This window comes from Copadichromis virginalis, linkage group LG4 (genome assembly GCF_057382275.1).
Source record: "Copadichromis virginalis isolate Kocher_CV1m ecotype Utaka linkage group LG4, C_Virginalis_male_GT1.1, whole genome shotgun sequence".
Lineage (NCBI taxonomy): Eukaryota > Metazoa > Chordata > Actinopteri > Cichliformes > Cichlidae > Copadichromis > Copadichromis virginalis.
Genome location: NC_140621.1, coordinates 10,353,146 through 10,369,792, shown reverse-complemented (window position 1 = coordinate 10,369,792; position 16,647 = coordinate 10,353,146). Strand labels below are relative to the sequence as shown.

The following is a 16,647-nucleotide window of genomic DNA, read 5'->3' as shown; positions in this document are numbered from 1 at the left end:
CTATTTTTAAAATGTTAAGATACACACTAATATCAGAAAGAAGGGGGAAAGCGCTCATTTAGAAAAATAGGAGTGTGGTTATATAGAAAACAGAAAACAGTGTAAAAAATCAATGAAGTAAAATTTAAATGGAGAGCATAATAAGTATATTCTTGCAAATTAAGTAAGTTTGAGGGTACTGAAATATTTTTTGACACAGTTGGAAATTATGAGTCTTAACATCACTAGTACACTAGTTACTTAAAAAAAATTCTAATATATTTTCTGTATCATGTCTATCTAGCTACCTTGACCTGAACCCTACTTTAAAAGCTAATTCGTCAGCTCACTAGCATCCCCCGGCTGAATAAAGGGTAAATAAATTACACTCGGAGATGGTCAGCATTTAAGCAACATCATTATAGCAGATTAAAAGAAAAACAGCGTATTATCGCGATAATTACTATTTTTGACTGCGACTAGACAAGCTGACCCAAAATATAATCCATCGTCTTGGAAACGCTCTAATACGGAAGCTCGCGAGGCCCACAGGAGCCGAAACGCGAAGGTTGTCAGGAGCAGCAGGAGGAGGCCACGGCTGGACAGTGTCTGACGTGGAAAGTGTCAGCACTGAGTAAGAAACTTCGGGCCAAAACAAGCCTCGAGAACAAAATCCCCCCAGTTCTCTGTAAGCTCCTGCGGGTTTCACAGAGGACAGCACAATGAGTCTGGATAAGGCGAAGCTGTGTGATTCACTGTTAACCTGGGTAAGTTTGACAGTAGCAACATTTCGAGCAAGGCTAACCGCCGGCTAAGAGGTGTCAGCAGGTGTTAGCAAATGTGGAGAATTACGGCTTTACTTTTGGAAGTTGTGGGCTCACGTAATCGATAAGGGGCATCTTTACTGACTTGGTCAATTAAACGCTTGGTGTTTTAAGTTGTAAGCTAACTGTCACTAGCCAGCCGAGCTAATTGGCTTTGTGAACACATTGGAGGTTTGCTCCTGGTGGTCTGCTTTATCTCTTATCCATGTTAGCAAACTGACTGCATTGTCAGCAAATTAACTGCCAGAAAAACAAACCCAAATAGCTTAGTGTAAGCTGAGAGGCCTAAGGAGTAATGTTAGGCTATCCAACACAGCCACGTTATTTTCAAAGCTCAGAGCAAATCCACCTGTTTGGCTCCTTTCTACAAAGAGGTGTGAAGACTTGGACTGAACTAAGACACCAACTAATAATAGCATACTAAGCAGGGCTGTAATCCCCCATTGCTGCTTAGTATTTTTTTTTTTTTAATTTAAGTTATGTTTAGAAAGCTTGAGCAGCTTTACACAAAATCCCCAAATACATAAATCCCCCTTCTTTCTTTAAATTGGAAAGTTTTTAAAAATGATCTTGAGCAATTGTTCTTTAGACTTTCTGAAGGTCTTTCAAAGTTTCTTTTAACATCGGCTACTTTTTTACTCATTGTCCAGTCCAGTCCTCGTATCTGACCATTCTCAAAGAAATGTTTTTGTGTTTTTAAGCCACTCAACACTGACCTATGAATTATTCAAGCATAAAAAGACACCCAACTCAACGGATGAGCTAGTGTTGTCTACACAGATAAAATAGAGAACCAGTTTTAAATTGTATCTTTAGGCTTTACTAGCAGCAATATAACTTGTTCCTATTCCCAGTGATAACACAGGTTGACAGGCATAAAATGGTATTTATATAAAGAAGGTGATTCACTAAGAGCTGTTGGCTGAAAACTTCACATCTCAGCATGGTGTGCAGTGTGTCCTTAAAAATGTAAGGAAACTGAACAGGTCGCGGACAAAAGATGTATCAAGGATCAAAGAAGACTATATACAGCAGAGGAGCAGAATATAAAATCGTGGCCTTAAACAATAGAAAAAATTAGATGCATCAAGTTGACCCATCTACTGATTACTGATCAGAAATAGTCTCAGTGGAAATGTGGAGGTCAAGAAGCCATTCTTAAGGGAAGAAGGCAAGGACAGAAGGCTGAGCTATGCCAAAGTGGAACTGAATTTAAAATGGGTGGTAACAGATCTGGTGGAGTGAGTTAGAAAGCAGTAAAAATTCATTCTTTTTACTGCTTTTTTTTTTTTTTTTTTTTTTTTAAATACTGTAAAAATTCAGCCTAAATCTGAACAAAATTTTGTTCAGATTTAGGCTGCTCTACAGAGGAGATCAGGAGAGAGTACAACAGTGAGACTCTACAGCCATCTGTAAAACACAAGGAAGGCTCTGTATGGTATGGTGTTGGCTTTCAGTCAATATTTTTGGGATCTTTTCAAAATTGATGGAACTATGAATGCAGAAAAGTGTAATACCATCTGGGAACCATCTAATTGGTAATCATTCTATTTATCAGTATGACAGTGATCTCAAACACCCTGGCAATGCAATGAAAGCATACCCAAATAGAAAAACACACAAGACAACACCATCAGTCATGGATTGGCTTCCCTAGAGTCCAGTCACCAAACATTAAAGCATTGTTCTGTTCAAGATGATTCCACAAATGGCAAATACCAAATATGTATTTTCAAGTTTGTTAGAATTGTATAAATCACGTTTTCCCCAATTTACATTTATGTTTGTCGACGTTTCAATAAATCACTGCACCCATTTTCCTAATGATTCAAGATTTTTGCACAGTGCTGTTTAGAATGGGGATATTAGATTCATTTATTTAATATAGTAATGTTTTCACCCTGGTTTAGTTTAATGTAATGTTGCTGTACATTAAATGTCAAAACATTGAAAGGTTTCTTTCTTTAATGACCAGCTCTTTAATGTCTTCACTCTCAGTTACAGACATTTCAGGTGCCATCGTGCAACAGCAAGCACGACCTGACAAGCGGAGTGGCCATTGCACATGTACTGCACAGAATGTAAGCACAAGCAGTATGTCACCAGTGTTGTTTCCACTAACTGCACGATTGTCTTCTGGAGATTCATTCAGAACTTACTCACTGAAATTTGCTTATCTGTATAATTTTGGATTGCCATTAAGTCCATTATCTATGCAAAATGTAGCCAGTTAAACAGTAAATGTTACCCAGACATGGCTCTGAATACCTCAGGCATCGGTGTGATTTTGTTTTTTTTTTAAATAAATAAAGTGATGTGTGCAGGCTTAATCACATCAACCAATTATTGGAAAATACTCATTTGGAAAACAGATTTTTAATCAACCTATTTTAGCTGTAGCTGCTTCCCATGCTGTGTAGCTTTTAATGAATAGTTTTACTCTGTCATTGTGCCTGAAGGGACAGAAACACAGGGTCTCACTGCCCTGTGGTCTTGTTATCAATCTCAGTATCCAGAGATGTCGTCGTTACAATTCTCTTGTGCTCTCATTAACAGAGACCCTTCTTGGTTTAATGAGACATGGCTAGGCAGGATCAAGGAGGAGAGCGGGGCCAACTGGCGCCTCAAGGTAATTTGTGAAACAGCATGATATGACAGAACACCCTGTAGTTATCTAGAATGACTAAAATCAAAGATCTTTTTTTAAATTCTTCTGCTTGATTAATGAAAGTGTTACGATTGTAACCCCGTTTCATTCTTTCAGGTCAGCAATTTGAAAAAGATTCTGAAAAGCATGATGGAATATTATCACGATGTAAGAAACTTTTGCTGATTTGGCCTTCATTTTTCATGTGCTGCTTGACTCGAGCCTACCAGCTCACTTTTCTGTTTCGTGAACAGGTGCTCGGTCACCAGGTGTCTGATGAGCATATGCCAGACGTGAACCTGATAGGAGAGATGGGAGATGTCACAGAACTGGGAAAGCTGGTACAGCTCGTGTTGGGTTGTGCAGTCAGCTGCGAGAAGAAACAAGGTAGGCCTGTACACAAGTACATTTCTTCTGCTTTCATTTAGGAATAAATGCCTCATAATCACTGCTGAGAAGATATTTGTCAGCATGAAAACACAAAAACGCAATTCAGTGATCTCAAGTCATTTAGAAATGCTCACACGGACGGCAACTTTATTTAGACAACAGCTGTATTTAGCAGCTGGCCACTCACTTTATACCCAACTGCTTGCAAAGCATAATATGACATGACATACTATCATGGTGGCCAGATGGCCTTGTTTTCCTCCTCCATCCTTGAATAGACACTTTCTGGATTTTTTTTTCATAAATTTTTGCAAATGTTTAAAAAAAAAAAATGGACTGACCTCTTGCCAACATAAACATTCATTAGGGGATTAGGAGCAACATTAGGAGACGTGGCTGCTGGTTAACTGCTATATATGGCAACTGTGTTGAAGCACAAGATTAAAAGGTGCTAGAATCAGCATTCTTGTTATTATAGTAAATACATTTTATTCTGCTGAGTTGTAGAAGTAAAGAAGATGTCTCACACTTGTGGGTTTGCTTTTCAATAGCTGGGAAAGGCAGTGACTAAACTGCTATGAGATCTAGAAGAAGGGAGGGGGAAACAAATTTTTCAAATGTGGAAATTAATTGCTGCACAACTATGCCAGTAATTGGCACAGAGTGTGCAAGTGTGAGCACCTCCTGAAAGTTTTCTGGTCTGCAGCATTTGGATGTGTGTTAACACAATACCACAGTCTTTCCAGTGTGAACATCCTATCAAATTCACCCCAAGGACAGACCGTTCAGCACTCAGAGAAACGGCAAATAACCGAAGATCTACATCTCAGACACTACAGAACTCAGTCAACATGTTAAATGTTGATGTTCAAGACAGGGCAATTAGAAAAAGACTAAAGGAGTATGGCTTGTTTGCAAGGGTTGCAGCAGAGAGCCTCCTTCATCTAAAAGGAACATGGCAACACAGCTCAGGTTTCCAAAGCTGCATCTGAAAAAGCCTTAACGATGTCCTTTGGACAGATGAGACCAAAGTGGAAATGTTTGGCTATAATGCACAACACCACATGTGGCGAATAGCAACAACCGCCTCACACCAGCTGATAGCACGGTGGTGGAGGGGTAAATGTTTGGACGTGTTTTACAGCCACAAGACGTGGTTAACTCAGTCATTGAGCTGACCATGAACTCCTCTGTATACCAAAATATTCTAGAGTCAAATGTGAAGCTTTTGACAGCTAAAGCTTAGCTGAAATTAGGTCATGCAACAGGACTCTGGTCCCAGACAATCTACAACAGAATGACTGAAAAGGCAACAACAACAAAAAAAATCAAGGTGCTGCAATGATCCAAAGTCCAGAGTTCAACCTGATTGAAATTCTGTGGCAGGACCTTAAGAGCTGTGCATAAATGAAATGCTCAATGAAATGAAATGAAGCAACACTGTAAAGAAGAGTAGGACAAAATTCATCCACAGTGATGAGAGAGTGATAAAGTCATACCAGAACTAATTGCTTCAAATTATTGATGTTAAAGGCTATTCAAGCTACTGCAGGATGGAGTGTATTAAGTGTTTGGCATAGACTGCTGCATAGAGTACTAACATAAGAAGACTCATTTAATCATACATGCATATACTGCAGGGGTGGGGGAACTCCAGGCCTCAAGGGCAAATTCTAGATCTGTCCTTGATCCAAAACAGCTTGTTTAAATGGCTAAATAACCTCCTCATCGTGTCTTAAAGTTCTCCAGAGGCCTGGTAATGAACTACTCATTTGACTCAGGGTGAGATCTAAAACCTGCTAGACCCTCGAGGCCTGGAGTTCCCAACCCCTGGTATACTAGATTGTTGGCTTAAGGTGGTTCATTAGTTATAAAGCTTTCCTTTGAAAATGAATATTTTTTTGTTCCTCATTTCACAAATGGCAGAAAGATCGACCCATCCAGATGTGCACTCTTTTTACTTCCTTCCTGTGAAATAAGCAGTGTTGGACATTTTGCATCTTGCATACAGAAATACACATTTATTAAATTGGTGATAATGATGGAGACATGTTGGCATTCTCAAAAAAAAATAAGGTGTATGCGGTGCTCTTTCTTCTTTGGAGAGGTAAATGTTGGTGGCTTGAAACAGAAAAAGTTGGAACAGTTGTTTTTCTCTCAGTTATGGTCTGATCAATTTGTTGACAAGCTGTTTTCCCGTTACTGATAACAGCTCATGAGACAAAAAATGGTCAGGTCAGTTTCACAGAAAATTGACTGTAAAGCTGAGTCGATTTTTACAGCAGTGGTTTGACTTTCATGGGAGCGTGTGTGTGTGTGTGTGTGTGTGTTAATCTGTATTTGGCTGAGACTTCACTGGCCTTTGTTGTCTTCTAAACGCAGAGCAAATCCAGCAGATAATGACACTCGAGGAATCTGTCCAGCATGTTGTGATGACTGCCATTCAGGAAGTGAGTGAGCCTCTTTTTCTTTCCTCTTGGTTTACCCTGATTTGCATTAATCCAATTCTTAGTCACGGTTAATTCAAAATCAAAGAAGTCTGGATAAACATAAGACTAAAGAGCATCCCACAGACCCCTACTCTATGCTATTTACAAAGATGCGTTTACTGTTATCACCACCAAAGGGACTGTAAAAACCTGGATCATCTTCCAAGGTTTTTACCAAACAAGGTTATTCAGAGAACCAGATAAATCTGCCTTTGGCAAAAGACTGTTATTTTATTTTCCCTGTGGTTGCATTCATTGACTCACTTTCCTGTTTTGTTTTAGCTCTTATCGAAGGAGCCGTCATCTGAACCGGGAAGCCCAGAGACCTACGGGGATTTTGACTATCAGGTAAAAACCCACAACATATTCGTTCCCCTACTTGTTTTTTACTTAGATTTGCTACATCCTGTGTTTGTGTTTACTCCCCACTGCTTTGATCAGTGTCAAATATCCTCTGTCTGCACGTCTTTTATTCGCAGTCCAGAAAGTATTATTTTCTGAGTGAGGAGGCAGACGAGAAGGAGGACCTGAGCCAGCGCTGTCGACACCTTGAACATCAGGTTGGTTTACTAAACACGGTTTTGATCATACTTGGCAAACATTTGCTGAGACTTTAAAGATATAATCCTAAGATTTCACTTCAGGTCAATTTGGCAATCAAGTCGGTGGAAACTGAAGAGACACTCTTTGAGCACACATTGGTTCAACAAATGGTTTTGTTGCACAAGCATCATCTGATTAAGGCCAGTGCTTTTCACACAAGACACAGTAGAGTTACAGCAGTATGTCAGCAGTGCTGGCAAGTTTCTGTGCAACCCTGCTAAAAGTGCTTTAAATCTATCATTTTGGTCCTTCACGTCTTTTTCCTGTGAGTACTTGAGTATAAATTCCACTTTTGTTTAGTTTGAACTCGTTTAACAGGAGATGGAGCAATAAGCATGATTGAGTACAGAAGTACGCTATAAAAACACTGAGACAAAAACCATACAACACTAATGTTGCAGTCCACCTATACATGGCCTACATTTATTGGTTAAATTTGATGGGTGTACCAAGTTTGGATGGTTCCCACCTTGGCCGGAGGGGTGTACTATAAAGCAAGATTATTGGATTATTCAGGTTAAAATCAGCGTTTTCAATGTCTGGAAAGTGGCTCCCTTTTCCCTGGCTACAATACTCTGGTAACTTATGTTAAACATACAACCTGGTCCAGAGCACATTATGTTCCTAGTTGAAAGCGCCACATTTTTACTTATTCCAGCATGCTTTAAGTGGGATAGAAAATGGTATGTTACAGGTTGACAAATTGCATCTATAAACCCTAACACAGTGGTGTCCAAACCTTTACTGTTTAAATGTATAAGGTTTACAGTTTCAGAGTTGTGTGCAGCTCTCACGTTAGAAATAAACAGCGGAACGCAGCTATAGAATGAATTCAGTAAATATGAATTTACTTCAAGATGATATATTTACTACGTTGCATGCTTGTGATGATATCGAGTTTGTAATATTAACATTAATGTGTTTAATTGTAGTAGTAGAAGTAGTATAACATTTCATGTCAGACAAGAGAAAGTCTGACTTAACAAAGAAAGTTGATCGTCGCTTTCTGGGGTTTTAGGTTTAGGCTTTAACAGAAAGCCGGGCTTTTTTGACTTGCCTCATAGGACACCCCTCAGTTCTCACTTGTAAAGAAGATTTTGAGCTCAGTGTGTAAGAATATAAAGAGTGGATAGCAGAATAGCTGTTGCTGGGGAGAAATGGTTTGATTGCATGGAAATCTTGAGGATTATAACTTTAAGATGAGTCTCGGGTTTGTTTTATCAATCTTTGAGCTGTTGACTTGAAATTTGAAAAAATAATGCCATTTCATCTCTGCCTACCAGATTTACAGACTCTCAGAGGTTTAGTTTTGCTGTATTTTTTTATTTATTTATTTTTTTTTAGAGAAGCATGTTGCGTGTGTCTGTGCCTGCAATTTATTTGTGCTCTGGCCTTTTATTGATTAGCCAGCCAAAGGCTTTGTTTGTGTTCCCTTGACTTGTTTTTGCACCACTGAATGTGAGCGGACTAATTCAGACTTTTTTCTTTTTTTTGAAAAAGAGGATCCCAGTCGATAGTTGCATAACATCAAGATAAAACTGACACGTTGCCTTGGGATGGAGCAGTAGCCAACTATAATTTGTACTGCTCCCAGCCCACCTGTTTGTTTACTTACTCGGCCCACGCATTAGGGATTAGTCATTTGTGTTGTTTTGAAAGCTATTTACTGTTACTGGTTTGGTGCTAAAGCATGCAATCTGTCCTTAAAGTTCAGTGTAGGGTTTTGCTGTATTCAGACTGGAAAGATATCCTGCAGGTAAGTATGCGCTCCCCTCTCTTAATATTGGAATGCAAGCTTGTTTAACTATGAGCGCCGTCCAGTCTGACACAAACATTTAAAAGTAATGCAGCTCTAAACCACAGCCGGCCCTTTCCTCAAACCAACCACCGTCATCGATGTAGATCTGTTCTCCTGCCGACTATTAATGTTACACATGTATTACTTACGGTCCTCAATGAGCTCTGCATACTCGTCTGCTCATATCATGAGGATCTGCTTTGAACCCTGGGGGTAAAGCTAACAACTGCACTACTGAGAATGTTCCATCTGCTTGAGATCATTGCACACCAGCTGACTAACACACATTTTACAAAAGAGCTTGTGATATTACAGCAAAGCATGTGTTTAAGGTCCTCTTTGCACTGAAAGTGGTGAGTTATCGCTGTTTATCTTGTTTTCCTTCATGAATCTGTTGTGTCCTTGCACTGTGGCTTTTTTGTATATAGGCTGGTTTTTTTTGCTGCTTTTTGTTATGCTTCAATCTCGACCTTTCCTCTATTGTGTCTCCTTGTCCTGTTTTTCACCCCTTTTTAAAGCTGTAGCTCACCTTCCGTCTCTTCTCTCTCAGCAGTCCACTGCACACTCAATCTTTACACCTCTTTTTGCAATGTTTGTGCTCCGTTTCTCTCTCCCACCCCCCTCCGACAGCTGTCAGTGGCTCTGGAGGAGAAGATGTCCCTGCAGGCAGAGACGCGCTCCCTGAAAGAGAAGCTCAGCCTATGCGAATCTCTGGACGCCTCCACCACTGCCATCACTGGCAAGAAGCTGCTGCTGCTGCAGAGTCAGATGGAGCAGCTTCAGGAGGAAAACTACAGGTACAAGTGGTACTTAAGTACTTAGGAAAACAACCCGGGGTTTATAATGAGTGTCTCAGTCATTAACTCTTTAAAAAGATGTAGTAGTAGTAGTAGTAGTAGTGGTAGTATAAAATTTCAGCCCTCGTTCATAACATATGAGTCAACTTTATAAAGACATGCAAATCAGATGCCGTTGAGTCAGCTGTTCCTTTGAGTGTCTTTCAAAGTGCATATCCAGTCATATTAACCACTGTATATCTCAGACTGGAGAACGGCAGAGACGACATGCGTGTGCGGGCAGAGATACTGGAGCGCGAGGTGGCTGAGCTGCAGCTACGGAACGAAGACCTGACCAGCCTGGCGCAGGAGGCCCAGGCCCTCAAAGACGAGATGGACATCCTCAGGTGAGAGCAGCTCGAACAGATCGAGTTCAGTTGATCATGAAAATGTAAACAAGCCAGTTAAACAGTGGTTATTATGTAAGGAGTGGTGTAGGCCTTTTTGCAAGCTCACAAGTTTGTAGTGAAAGAAACTGCAGAAAGTTGCGCTTTGTGGGCGTTTGGTCACATGGACACTAAGTGTTTGTGTTCATGCTTTGCAGGCTTTTTTGAATGCATTACATTCACAGTTTACAAGTGTTTTACATATAAAGGTTTTCCTTGTGTCAAAACGGGTAATTGTAAACATTTGCTAACAACTTCTGCTGAGCTACTACTTCAGGAACTGTGAATAAAACAACTGCCAACAATCAGAAGGTCCTGCTAGTAAATATTGTATGTGAATTACAGGGTGCAATGCTTCTTTTATTATACAAAGATTGTTTTAAATATATTTGCTTCTGTCCAACAAATTCAGTGTTTCCTTCTGTTTGAGTAGTAGTTGCAAAAAACAGTGGATGAGTTGAAGTTTCTTGGCATATTTGAAGATTGATCTCTGTAGAAGAGGCAAAAACTTTAAACAGTTTTGATCCTGAGTCCAAAAGTATCAATACACATACTAATACAGTGTTGGTAAATTCTTAATATCAAGAATGTTGATAATGACGAGCCTTTTCCTTTAAGTAGTAGTTCAAACTGATAATAGATGAACTCACAGAAGCAACCCCCATGCTGCCCACACACAGATGTCCATTCTGCTCTCTCTGACATCTGTGTTGATAATACAAATTTTCATGCATTGACACCGGCTTGCGTCAGAGTACACATCTACATGGACGCATTGTGTTAAGTATAACTCATATTCCTCTGCTGTTGCTCGATGCCTCCCACGCTATGCTTTCCTTCCCCCTCAGGCACTCGTCTGACCGGGTGAACCAGCTCGAGGCGATGGTGGAGACGTACAAGAGGAAGCTGGAGGACCTGGGAGACCTGCGCAGACAAGTGCGCCTCCTGGAAGAGCACAACACTGTGTACATGCAGCGCACGTGCGAGCTGGAGGAGGAGCTTCGCAGGGCCAACGCTGTCCGCAGTCAGCTGGACACCTACAAGAGACAGGCAAGCTGTGCTTTTGCCTGTTCCTGTGCTGGGACATCCAAGAGATGCGAAACACATTCTGGCTCGTACACGTGTTTGGAAACCCTTTTCATTTATTTATTTATTTATTTATTTAAAATAGAGCACTCTGGCTGACTGTATGCTCTCTGACTTGTAGGCTCATGAGCTTCACACCAAGCACTCAGCAGAGGCCATGAAAGCTGAGAAGTGGCAGTTTGAGTACAAGAACCTTCACGACAAGTACGACGCACTGCTGAAGGAGAAGGAAGTGAGTCGGAGAGTATTTTTGAGAAATTAAAAATAAACAGTTTTTATATGGGGGGAAATGTGCACATGGTCTACAGAGTGTTTTTGTACACTGAGGCCCTCTCATTTCCCTCTCGGTCTAGTAATAGTTTTGATTTCAGTGATGACAAATGATGTTTAGATTGGCGTTTGTTGTGATCATTACAGAAAGCACTTCCCTACATGGAGAATTGTGTCCTGGTAGATACTGTACTATTCTTCAGCGGACTCCCACATCCTGTGTCAATTCTAGTAGCTTCTGCAGTCAAGGAGTGATTAATTTTCTCGCTTACTTGTGGGTGTAATTAGGAAATGTGCTAATATGACGTGGATACTTGTATTTGCTCTGTCTCTGTCTGGACTGCATCGCATCCAAGTCCAGATATAGAAAACCTGACGCTACATGGATCTTAAGGCCACTTAAGGTGTTTTGGTGTCCTTTGTTTTCCAGCGTCTGATCACAGAAAGAGACACACTGCGGGAGACAAACGATGAGCTCAGGTGTGCACAAGTCCAGCAGAGGTATCTCAGTGGAGCAGGTGAGTTGAAAGCATAGGTATGGCTAGAAAACACCTAAAACAATGGGCTTTACTGAGAAATATGTCACGCACTGTTGGAGGAAAAAAATAAATAAAACATAAGGAAACTTGGAAGTTGGACCCTCTTCTTCCTTTAGAACAGCCTTAAATCTCTGTGGCACAGATTCAGGAAAGTGTTGGAAACATTTCTCAGAGATTTGACATGATAGCATCACACAGCTACTGCAGATTTGTCAGCTGCACATCCATGATAATCTCCCGTTCCACCAAATCCTAAAGGTGCTCTAGATCTGGTGACTGGACACTACTTGAGTACAGTAAACTCTGTGTTTAACTCATTCACTGCCAGCCATTGGCAGTGAATGAGTTAAACCCATTGACTCATTCACTGCAATTGACGGCTATAGACGTCAATGGCAGTGAATGAGTTAAGAATGGTGTGTCATCCTGCTGTAAGCAACCATCAGAAGATGGTCACACTGTGGTCATAAAGGGGTGGACATGGTCAGTGAGACACATGAAGAGACTACACAGATCACTCCTAATTAAACTAAAATCACTTTTCTTTCCCATTCAGATGTTCAGTCCACATCTACATACATAGATGCTTTTTGTTGCTGTCATGTGATTGGCTGATTAGATATTTTTGTAACTGAGCAATTAAACTGGTGTACCTAATAAAGTGGCCAGTGAGTGTAATGGTAATACTAAAGAGTGTAACTTTTTTTGGGGGGGGATTGTAAACATTTACAGTGAAAAAATTTCTCAGGCTGAAATTGGCCTTTTTAGTAAACGTGGTCAAGTGTCCAGCTGACAGTGTGTGCGAGTCCTCCATCCAAATGCAGTCAGATAACAGTGGTTCTGGTTCAGAGGTCGTCATCCTCTGCACCGCTTACTAGAAAGGAAGCAAAGAACCTTCTAAAGACTGATTCAGCTCCACAGCCATAATTCAGTTTAATTTCTCTATCACAACAGTCGCCTCAAAGTGCCTCGTATCATATTTTTCATTATTGAGCTCCTTATTTTATTCTGTTAATCGTTTTAAATGTAGTTCAGTTCTATTGAATTTGGGATCTTCAGTGTGATTTCTGTGCAACTATTTTGTTTTAAGGGGGGGTTTGTTTGTGCTGTTTCACTTTATCAAACTGATTTGGGGTTGGGGTATTTTGTTTGGTTGTTTGTTGTTGTTGTTTTTTGGGGGGGAGACACAGGAATTACTCGACTTTTGCGATGATTTGTTTGTCTGTCTGTCTTTCTCTCTGCAGGAGGCTTGTGTGACAGCGGTGACACGGTTGAAAACCTGGCTGCAGAGATCATGCCAACTGAGATCAAGTATGTCTGTTTGCACATTTCAATGTTTTCTTTTGTTTGGTGTTTTTTAACCATAATAAGAAGGCCGTTTTATTTTAAGTCTACACAAACATGCCTCGGTGTAACTTTCACTCACGCACTCACTCGTGCCATGTGTACATTCTTGCTAACACAACCACAAAAGTTTATTTTTAGAAAGTGGACGTTGCGTGCCAAATGGCGACACATGGCGCGTTTGGCCTGGGCGTTGGTGGATAGAAGTTTCGTTCATGCTTCCATTTGCAGCCGCCATTCTCTAACCCGTTTATTTTATCCCCGCCCCTCTTTTTCCCTTCACCTCCTGTCGCCCCGCTCTTATCATTGCTGCTTTGACAGGGAGACAGTTGTTCGTCTCCAAAGTGAAAACAAGATGCTGTGCGTCCAAGAGGAGACCTACCGACAGAAACTTGTGGAAGTTCAGGCTGAGCTGGAGGAGGCTCAACGCAGCAAGAATGGGCTAGAAACTCAGAACAGGTAGGGGTGTGTGTGTGTCCGCACACTCTTCTTTCAGCAGTGTTAAATAACCAGTCTGCTTCTAGGCCACCATACTGTGCGTTCCTGGACATTAAGCTGGTTGTTTGGCTGATAGGAGGAGTGATATCTGCCTAAATGTCAACTCACCCTCTGGACTGTGTGTTCAACTGAACTGTGTGGGCTGGACTGGAGGACAGACAAGCAAAAAGCCAGATTGTCCCTCGACTCAGTGTGTGTGTGTGTGTGTGTGTGTGTGTGTGTGTTTACATGCCTGTGGGCATGTGGACATGTGGGTGGACTGTGTGTGTGTACGTTTGTGTGTGTGTGTGTGTGTGTGTGTGTGTGTGTGTGTGTGTGTGTGTCCATTGCAACACCAGGCCCAGGGTGTGGGAAGCATCCTCAGCAACAGTACCAGGAGGAGTGGAGTGAGCATGCTCAGTAGAGCAGAGCAGTGAATGGCCAGGCGGCACAGTCGGTGCCTGCAGCAGATGTACAAGGACCCACTTGATACTTTGCAAACATCTTCCACCCACAGTAGCAGCAGCTTAATAAGTTTGTGTTGCATCTTTCACGTCTTTTACCATCTGCCTCTCTATAAACCCTTTTCCTTCTCTAGTCATGCCCCCTCCCCCACACACCTCCCTCCTTTTGTTTTTTGTTTTTTTCCTCCTTCTCTTCCCAACCTTTCCTCTCATTCTTACCCCATGTTTCCTTTATTTTCCTCTTTCCAAGGCTGAACCAGCAGCAGATCTCAGAGCTGCGTTCTCAGGTCGAGGAGCTCCAGAAAGCACTCCAGGAGCAGGACAGCAAGAACGAGGACGTGAGTAGAAAGACCGGTTTGCTTCTCATCTGCCCACTTCTGCTATTACATAACTCAACACAATCAAGCTGACAGAATATTGGCAGCATATACACAGTGTGCAACTGACTTTTTTTTTTCTCATCAGTTTTACCTTGAAGAAGTGAAATATAAGATGCGAGATTAAATTCTAACCAACAAAGTCATTTATTATGTATATGCTCAAGTCATTGAAGGGTTTTAGCTGGCATGGTATTTATATGGCACACTGAGTATATTGAAACGATTAGTTCTGAAATCACTCTGCCTTTGAGGACCGCATTGTTTGTTCTCCTACTTTGATACATGTTGTGTGGGAATTTAACCCGTGTTTGCTGTGGTGATTCACCGGTAACGCCTGCCCCTCTGTGTCTGTCTCTCTCCGCCTGCCCCCACCGATCAACTCTGCCAAAATCAGGCCATCGTAAGTACGGCCCGCCCTCTCTCCAACTGGCCTATGATTTGACTTTGACACCTTGACTTTCACAGTTTAGTGTGTGTGTGTGTGTGTGTGTGTGTGTGTGTGTGTGTGTGTGTGTGTGTGTGTGTGTGTGTGTGTTTGTTTTTAAATGTGCCGTTTTAAGTACAATGGATTTTAAGTTTCTTTCTTTCTTTCTTTCTTTTCTTCTTCTTTGAAGTCGTCCTTATTGAAGAAAAAGCTTGAGGAGCACCTGTGAGTATTATTTTTCTGCTGCTTACTGATGCCTGTCTGCCTTCTGTGCTGCAAACAAAAGTGAACTCACACAAGTGTCGATGTGTGTACTGTTCCAGGGAGAAGCTCCAGGAGGCCCAGTCAGACCTGCAAAAGAAAAAAGAGGTCATTGATGACCTGGAGCCCAAAGTAGACAGCAACAGTAAGGAATGTCATGTAGATGGTATTCAGAAGAAGTTCAGCTTTGTTCCTTTCCTAAACACAAATTTGTTTTTCCTTCTAGTGGCTAAGAAGATTGATGAACTCCAGGAGATCCTGCGGAAGAAGGACGAGGACATGAAGCAGATGGAGCAGCGATACAAACGCTACGTGGAGAAGGCGAGAACGGTCAGTGGTTATAGGAGTACTGCACTTTTTATTTCACACATTTTTAAAGACTTCAACCTTTTTAAATATCAGAAAAAATGATGTTCTAAGCTCTTTAAATTAATATCCTTTTGTGTGCAGGTGATCAAAACCCTGGATCCTAAGCAGCAGCCAGTGGCTCCTGATAGTCAGGCCATGAAAAACCAGCTGATGGAGAAGGAGAGAAGAATCCAGCATCTGGAGGTATGAACCTCTGACTCTGAGAGACAAGTGTGCTTCCATCAGCACTGTAAATCCCACTAATGCATGATGATGGTGTTCCTTTTATACAGCATGATTATGAGAAGAGCAGGGCCAGGCATGACCAGGAGGTGAAACTCATCATCAGTGCCTGGTACAACATGGTGAGCGAGCGTGTAAATACACAAAAGCTCAAACAGGAACTACATCCACACCACCCAATCCCTCACTCCTTCATCTTTCTCTTTCCTCCGCCCTCTTTACCTGTCAGGGAATGGGGCTGCATCAGAAAGTGTCTGGTGAGCGGCTGGGCTCCTCCAACCAGGCCATGTCCTTCCTCGCCCAGCAGAGACAACTCACCAACGCAAGGAGAGGCCTGACACGACACCACCCGAGATGAGACACGGAGGCGTGACAGTTACCCTCAAATGAAAAGCAAAGTGCACACAAGGTGATCCATGTGATCTCTGAGTGTCTTTTGCCTTTTTTATGCCTTCACTGGGATCACTGTGCCTCAGTTTTGTCACGCTGCTGCTGCCCCCTGCTGGCTCTTACTGATATGAGAAGATTTCTTTTCTCCGTTGGGCTCCAGAGCAGAAGCTCTCTGCTCTGATTAAAAAGTAGGAGTTATAGGCCTTAAGAAGAGGCGACCTCACCTTTTAAGGTGACTTTTATTTCCCCTGTAGCTTCTTGGACTTTTTTTTTTCCTTGAACATCTATTTAAAATCCTTTTTTATTTATTTTTTTATGTTAAACAGTGAAAGAGAACTGGAACAAGTTTTGTCAGGTGCCAGTTTAAATGTGATAGATGACAGAGAAGTTTGACTACTCCAAGTGCTACAGAACAAAAGCTGCACAAGCTGTCCTCATACCTCCACTACAGCAGATCGTCACGTTCACT

The 16,647-nt window shown here is 41.6% G+C and overlaps 1 protein-coding gene across 1 annotated transcript; it reads left to right on the top strand.

Moving 5' to 3' along the window:
- Nucleotides 1–521: 521 nt before the first annotated feature.
- On the top strand, nt 522–16,244 carry hook2 (hook microtubule-tethering protein 2). The gene is made up of 22 exons (XM_085453462.1): nt 522–746; nt 2,802–2,884; nt 3,360–3,432; nt 3,568–3,618; nt 3,705–3,837; nt 6,223–6,290; nt 6,612–6,677; nt 6,809–6,889; nt 9,361–9,527; nt 9,773–9,913; nt 10,801–11,002; nt 11,160–11,270; nt 11,739–11,826; nt 13,092–13,158; nt 13,513–13,650; nt 14,383–14,470; nt 15,127–15,161; nt 15,260–15,342; nt 15,424–15,527; nt 15,648–15,749; nt 15,839–15,910; nt 16,018–16,244. Exons 1-22 carry the CDS (start codon nt 702–704, stop codon nt 16,144–16,146), a joined length of 2,127 nt encoding a protein of 708 aa, XP_085309588.1. The 5' UTR covers nt 522–701; the 3' UTR covers nt 16,147–16,244.
- Nucleotides 16,245–16,647: the final 403 nt, after the last annotated feature.